At 44.2% G+C, this 7946-nt stretch overlaps 1 protein-coding gene across 1 annotated transcript in view; it reads right to left on the bottom strand.

The window, feature by feature from the left end:
* Positions 1 to 7666, bottom strand: part of Asb13 (ankyrin repeat and SOCS box containing 13) — an 18419-nt gene extending 10753 nt beyond the window's left edge. Inside the window, exon 1 of the mRNA XM_021215844.2 lies at positions 7523 to 7666. Within this exon, the coding sequence (XP_021071503.1) occupies positions 7523 to 7565 (43 nt within the window). The 5' untranslated portion in view covers positions 7566 to 7666. The remainder of the gene's footprint in view (positions 1 to 7522) is intronic.
* Between the last annotated feature and the right edge of the window lie 280 nt (positions 7667 to 7946).

Here is a 7946-nt window from a genome sequence, read left to right as displayed (position 1 = left end):
AAACCCTGTCTCAAAAAAAAAAAAAAAAAAAAAAAAAAGATAATACATAAAATAGATAAAAATATTTATAAGTTACATATCTGATAAAAGATTAATATCAAGAATATATAAAGAACTTCTACAATTCAACAACATAAAAATCAAACAACCCAAGTTAAAAATGGGCAAAGAGTTTCAACAGACAGACACTTATCCAAAAGAGACATTCAAATGGTCAACAAATGTATGAAAAGATTATCAACATCACTAATCATTAAAGAAATGCAAACTGAAATTGAAATGAGATGCTTCTTCATACCTATATGTTGTATAGCAGTTTTCTCTGAGATAAAACATTCAGTCCTGGAGGGAAGCTTATTAAGACTCTGGAAGTTCTAGATATTCTAAGGGGAGGTGAATCATTCCACTCTCCAAGGGGGGGAAAAAAAAAAAAACAGGAAGCAAACAACTCAATAGCATCAGGAATTCCCTGAAACTGACCAGATTCATAATGTCTCTTACTCTTTGTATATACATAAATAGTAAGGGCTGATGAGAGACACTCTTAAATAATCCAAGCCTAGAAGAAGCTCAGACCAACTTAGCTGCCTATAAATGACATTCTGCTGTGTGCAGCTGCTTACAAGTTGTACAGTGAACTCCAGCTTTCCAATGCTATCACCCATGCCAGGGTAGACATGCAACTGTCTTTAAGTTATCTCTGATTCTGTTAGTAATCTTTCACCCATACTCCTATAAGTAAACACAACAAATATAGAAATCATACAAGTGTTCATCAAGAAATGAATGGATAAGCAAAATGTGGTATACAAACATTAGCTTTACGTAGGGAGAAGATAGGAGCAGACATGAATAAACCTTGAAAACATGTTAAGTGAAATAAGCCAGTCACAAAAGGTCATATGATATATGATTCCAGTCACACAAGGTACCTAAAGTAAACACAACTGTAGAGACAGAATGCAGCATAATGGGACCAAAGAGGACGGAGAGTTATATGACATCTAATGGGTATATGAGGTCAGTTTTGCAGGATGAAGAGTTCTGTGGGTGAAGGGTGATGACTGGCGTGCTCATTGTGCAATGTAATGCAATGAAACAACTCTCCATCTGAAAACGATCACATGGTAACCTTTAGCTCTATGCTCTTTACCACAATTTGTGTGTTTAGAAGAGAGCTAGAGAGATAGATCAGCTGTTAAGAGTGTTGGCTGCTCTTCCAAAAGACCTGGGCTCAATTCCTAGCACCCACGTGGAGGGTTCATAATCATTTGTTAACTCCAGCCCTGAAGGATCCGATACCCTCTTCTGGCCTCTGATGCCTCTGAACACATGTAGTACACAAACATACATGCAGGCCAAATGCCCATAGCAGAAAATGTTTTTAAATTTTTAAGAGTAACTGTATTGGTTCATTTTCTCACTGCAATGACAAAATACACGACAGAAGCTACTTAAGGAGGGAAGGCTTTAATTTGGCTCAGAGTAAGAGAGGAAATACATCCTGGCAGGGAAGGCATGCATTGAGAGCAGGAGGCAGCTCACACACTGTGTGCACAGTCAGGAAGCAGAGAAAGAGGAACCCTAGAGATCAGACCACTTTCTGCTTTTTTTTTTTTCCATTCTGTCTGGGACCCCCAGCTCGTGGATTGGAGTCACCCACATTCATTTGGGTCTTCCCTCTTTCATTGTACCTTCCTGGAAAGGTTCTCGCAGAAATACCCAAAGGTGTATCTCCCAGATTGTTCCAAGTCTAAGTAAGAAATAGTAGCCCTTCAGTAACAACAAGCCAGAGAAGAACACGCTCACTGACATCAGAAAATAAGATAGCATTACAGCAGAGAAGGACATTAGTCATCTAGGCTTCACTGGATACTCCTAACCACTGGATGTCTCCTCCAGGTTTATAAATCAGGGAGGAGTAAGGCATTCTCTTCCAAAAGACCAGTAGCAACCATCAGGAAGGGTAATGGGGAAAGTATGAGAAAGATAACATGTGGGTGTGAGCCTTAAACAGATTCCTGAAGACTACACACAGAAAACAGAGTCAACTGGAAAACTGGCTGGCTGGTCAGGCTTCACTTCAGGCTGGTCCAACCCAGTGCCAAGAACCCAGTTATGATAAATTGCCCCATTTCTGAATCTCAACATTATGCCCTTGAATATTGTGCTGCATTGGAAACCTGAGCCCCTGTACTGTTTTAGCAAGCTCCCTCTGGGGCTGGGGCTCAGTGTTCAATCTTTGCTATATAATTGCTCTCTCATTACCAGCTTGCTCTCACCTCCCCTCCTCCTTATGGAGTCAAATAATAAGATGGCCATGTAGGACCTCGGTCATAGTCTTCCAGTGGCTTCTATTTTTTTGTATGTGTGTTGCTGGTTCATGTGTACATATGTGCACATGTATGTCAGGCCAGAGGTTGATTCCCTGTGTCTTCCTTAACTTGTGTTTTCTATTGTCTTATGAGATGGAACCTCTCACTGAAACCGGAGTTCACCAACCAGGACAGACTAACTGGCCAACATATTCTATCACATCTTAATAAACCTCAACTGACTCAACTTAACAAAATTCATACTGACTCCTCTTCAAAGTCTTTTCTTCAACAGTCTAGAATCCCTGTTTTCCCTTAGTGAGGAATCGCTGAGAAGCAGCGCTCTGTAGGTATCAATGTCTCCGGCTTCCACTGTCCTAGGCAGACTGAGTTCCTACCGTGTTTATCTACTCGGTTCCTGGTCCTCTGAGATGGAGTCCACCCTCTTTACAAATGGTGAGCTCCAGATAAACAGCAGGGACTCTTCTGGCCTGGCAGCTGTGGTGTGAGCATTCATACCAGGACACGCAGCAAAAGAGTCTCTTCTTTACCTGCTTCCTCCCTGTTGGTTTATTTAGCATCTCACTTAATTACAAAGGGCAGAGACCTGCTGCATGAGCCCGAGAAGAAGCTGTACAGTCCAGGCCCAGCTACTGTCCAAGAAAACTAGGATTGTAGCTGCCCTTCCCCGGCCTGCCCGGTGCAGAGCAAGTCAACTTTCCAGGGACCCTCCTCCACAATAGACTACAGATATGTCCAGTGATGGGCTGGACTCGTCCTTAATGTTGGCAAGGATTGTGGCTGTGACTGAAGCTGCCTCTCTCCAGCCCTGTCATCTCTCAGTAGGAAGCAGCCCATTCCAAAAGAAGAGCATCTTCAAACCCACCAAGGACATAATCAGGGCAAAGTGCTCCATCATGGTGACTGTGAATGGGGGTCAAACCTCAGGGATGCCTTCTTCGATGTGATATGAATCAGCAATCTTATTCCAAGTAAGTCAGTGAAGGGGATCTGAAGGTTAGAGATGAAGCTCAGTTGGTAGAGAGCTTGACTGCATGCACAAAGCTTGGCTTAACCCCCAGCATTGCATAAAACAGGGAGTACTTGGATCTGAAGAGACGCCTCAGTGGTTAAGAGAACATAGTACTCCTCCAGAGGACCTGAGTTTGGTTCCCAAGTCTCTTATAACTGCCTTTAACTCCAACAGCAGGAGGTCTGATGTAGGCATTGCATTTACACACACACACACACACACACACACACACACACACACCATGTAATAACTAAAAATAAAAGTATTTAATGGGGCAAGGGGGCCTGCCTGCACACACTTGTAATCCCAACACTTGGGAGGCAGAGGCAGGTAGATCTCTGTGAGTACAAGGTCAGCCTCATCTACAGAGCTAGTTCCCAGCACAGTCAGAGCTGTTACCCAGACAAATCCTACCTAGAAAAACAAAGAAGCAAATGAAGATAAATAAATATAGATACAGAAGGGGCCAGCCACACATGCGGGGGATACCACCAAGGAAGAACTGAATGCCTGTGATTGGGAACAAGATGCTGTAGGGGATGCTTCAAGACACACTTATCTTTATTTAGCTCTCAGGGAAAAGTCCAGGGTCCTGAGGGACTTATCCCCAGAGCTTTGGAAAACTAAGATTTGTGTCACTAACAATGAATTCTGCAGCTGAGGACTTCAGAGATATTATACAACACACACACATACACACACACACACACACACACACACACACACACACACACACACTCGAGCGCAAGGAGAGTCAAGTATATGATCCCTTTACCTTCCCAAACCTCCTTACAAAGGCAGTCAAGGAACATAAGCATTGGTACAGATGTAGGAACAGAGCAGCCTCTTCCTGCGGTTATCTCTATACACTTGAGGGTTTAACCTCCTCCCCACTGTACAGATGACAGTACCTGTTCTTCAGGATCCTATGAACACTAAACATAATATATGTGCCTGAGAATGGCCCAAAGTAGACACTTGGTGTTATTAATCATTAGCATCCAGCCTTAATTGTGCAGTCTGTATTTAAATTTTAACAGAAATTTAAAATTGACAGGCACTTTGACTTCCAAGAGAAAAACAGATCTCTTTATTTGTAGAAATCCTTACTTTAAATTTGGGCTGCTTTTATTAATTTTAAGATAGTTCTCAAGTATATCTTTTTAAATGTTTTAATTATGAATCTCCAAAATAGTCTTTGACAAAACAAAACAAAACAAAACACGATACAAATGACCTGCGATGTGACTTTAAAAGGCACTCAATTTAAGTGGGGGGGCAGGACAATAACCTGTCTATATTTTTTTATTAGATATTTTCTTTCTTTACATTCCAAATGTTATCCCCTTTCCTAGTTTCCCCTCCGAAAATCTCCTATCCCCTCCCCCCCTGCTCACCAACCCACCCACTCCCTCAGTCTATATTTTTTAAAAAAACATACAATGAGGTAAAAAATGAAATAAAATGTTTGCCTTCAAAGGGGGACAGGGAGCAGTAACTTGAAAGACTAAAGGAAGGAAAAGAAAGTGAAAGAGAGTAGGGGAAAGTGAAACAGATGGCCACTAAGTACAAGAACGAGGAAATGGGGCGGGGTTCAGGATGAGCGACTTCCTCTCCCTGCTGAAAAGGAGCTGACTTGGAACACGTGATCGCCCTCCGTCCCTGCCTTTAGTCATCCTAATAATGTTTATTAAGTGAGGGTACACTCCCTTAGTTCCCACAGCCCGTCCACAAAACACAGCAAGCCTGGGCTTCACACCACAAAGCCCTGTGCTCTCATCCTATCTTTTCTTGTTTGTTTTTTACTCTTTTTGAGAGAGGTCCTTGGCAGCAGCCTGAGCTGGCCTTAAATTCACAGTCCTCCTACCTGGGCCGCCTAGCAGCTGAGATTACCAGTAAGAACCTCCAGGCCTGGCTTATCTTCTTCGTTCCTCTGGAAGAACTGCAGAAAAGGGTTTCGTTTGCAATCAGACATCTTAGTCATCTTGTGAAGGAGGTGACTTTTCACAGGGCCATGTTACGGAGAAGATATTAACATGCTGTTTTGTTTATAAACATGTTTATTACTTAACAATTATTTTCTTTGAAACCTTTTCAGCCTCCTGTATGCCTTCAAGCTTGTTATCAACAAGTTCTTTTTGAATTCCTACTTTCCGGTAAGTTTTCCCTTCTAACCATTCAAAACATCCTGAATCCTTGCTAAGACTGAGTGTGTCTCAGGGATAAAAAATGGTAAGGCAGAGAGTTCCTAATAACACATGGAAGGTCTTTCCTTTCCTTTCTCTTCAAAGACTTCATGAAATCGAGAGAAGAGGAATATATCTACATAAGCAAATGAAAGCAATCTAAAGCCGGGCGTGGTGGCGCACGCCTTTAATCCGAGTACCTGGGAGGCAGAGACAGGCGGATTTCTGAGTTCGAGGCCAGCCTGGTCTACAGAGTGAGTTCCAGGACAGCCAGGACTACACAGAGAAACGTTGTCTCGAAAAACGAAAAAAAAAAAGCAATCTAAAAGTGTTACGCCTAAATATTTCGGTTACCATTCAGCAGGAATATAAAATTAGAAGCCAGAATGTTACACATTAAACTTCCCTGTGGTGGGTTCCACTTTTACTGGAACAGTGATACTGTTTTGGATCCAACACCTTCAGCTTAGGCCAGAAATACAAATACCAGCAGGACACATTTTTGGAGACGCATACTAAATTTTTAAAATTACAATGTCAAAATACCCAAGAACCTAATATGTATACACCCGCTAATCAACAACATGATTTTCCGCCAGGCAGTGGTGGCGCATGCCTTTAATCCCAGCACTCGGGAGGCAGAGGCAGGCGGATCTTTGAGTTCGAGGACAGCCTGGTCTACAGAGTGAGTTCCAGGACAACCAGGGCTACACAGAGAAGCCCTGTCTCGAAAAACTATATATGTGTGTGTGTGTGTGTGTGTGTGTATGATTTTCTTCCCCACAAGCTATGGAGAAAATATACTTGGGAGTGGTGCTTTTTAAAATATTTAGAGACAAGATTGTGACATATAGTCTAGGTTGGCCTGGAACTCACAGCCCCGCTGTCTCTACTTTCTGAGGACTAGGATTACAGGTAAGAGCCCTCATGCCAGGCTCTGATGCCAGACTAAACCCTACCTGAACAAAAAATGTATGCTTAGTAGGCTTCTGTGGTTAGCCATCCACTGCCTAGTCACAGGAATCAAATAGTGACCACGCTCGCTATCAGGGTCAAAGTCTTGTGCCAGCCTAGGGTGCCAAGAAAAACAGATGCCTATTAAAGAGGCTTTGATCATTCTGAAGGTGTTTGTTTTACAGAAATCAATAAAAATATCTATCTACCTTGTTATGATTGCAATTACAATCATAACAAATTACAGCTAAATTAACTCGATTTTCTTTACACTACTTTTTTAACTCGCGTAAAGGAACATTTTGGCTTTCTTTTTATTTGTTTTCAAGCTATCGAAGCACAATGCCATTGTCCTTACTATTTACCATATTATTATTTTGTAAACAAGAAAAAAATTTACTTCTCCAAAGAATGCTCCTTTGCCTTCAAATCCATTTTATGGATTAAGACAGCCCCCAAAGGTACAGAGAACACTTCTTTAGCACCAGGTATGTCTCAGTGTTGGGCCATGACCTCATTCTGGAGCAGATTCCCTGGTTGCAGCTGCTGCAACCTACAGGGTATGCGTCGGATGCTGTAACCCCGCAAGCAATACACTGCACCAAACGCCCGGGAGGTGGTGCAGTGACCGCAGTGGGCTCCTGATGAGGCTGCCAACCAGTGTGTGCGGTGCACACTCCCCAGACTCTGCAGGTGAATTGGGCAACGACCCTGCATGCTCCCCAAAGTGTGCGGTGCTCTGGTAGCCTGGCGGTTCTGAATCCCATACCTGGTGCATCACAGAGAAGACCAGCTGCACAGTGCACCGGCCAGGAACAGAGACACTAAACGTCGGTCTGAGATGACCAGGATCGTCCGGACCCTACTTGAATCACTACACACCACCACAACGCCTCTGACCACCAACGGCGCGCGATGCCCATCTCCAGGACAAAGGCCACCCATGAGCTTGCTCTGTCCCCAAGAGCTGGTCTCGTGGTCCTGACTCCAGCCCGGGTGTGGTGTCCTTGGCGGTTGCGGCGCGAAGCACGTACCCACATCTCCCAGGAAGCAGCCGTCCCCGGCGCGCGGCTCCATGCGGCTCGCCGGCTGGGCGCCCCTGCCTACCGGCCTTGTGACTCGGAGCGCTGGGACCTGAGCCGGGACCTAAGCCGGGACTTACCCCGGAGCGCAGGCCGCTGGGCGGGGCCTGACTCTTACCACGGCCACCGCTGGGAGTTGTAGTTTCTGTATCCGCCCCGTGCCACCTGAGCGTCCCCACTCCGCTGTCACCGCTGAAGGATGACATGCAAACCAGAAGAGAGCACACGAGTGAATATACGTCCATTAACAAGTCCTGTGTTTAGAAGAAAAGCTTAAATCCCGGTGTCCTCTCTAAAAGATACGTTCGTATGCAAAATGTTTAGCTCCTCAAACGCGTGCCCATGTGCAAAATGTACCTGGCTGCCAAAACTGGCC

This window comes from Mus pahari, chromosome 16 (genome assembly GCF_900095145.1).
Source record: "Mus pahari chromosome 16, PAHARI_EIJ_v1.1, whole genome shotgun sequence".
NCBI classification, from domain to species: Eukaryota; Metazoa; Chordata; class Mammalia; order Rodentia; family Muridae; genus Mus; species Mus pahari.
Note: the sequence above shows the minus strand (reverse complement) of the source record. Positions and strands in the feature narration are given on the sequence as shown.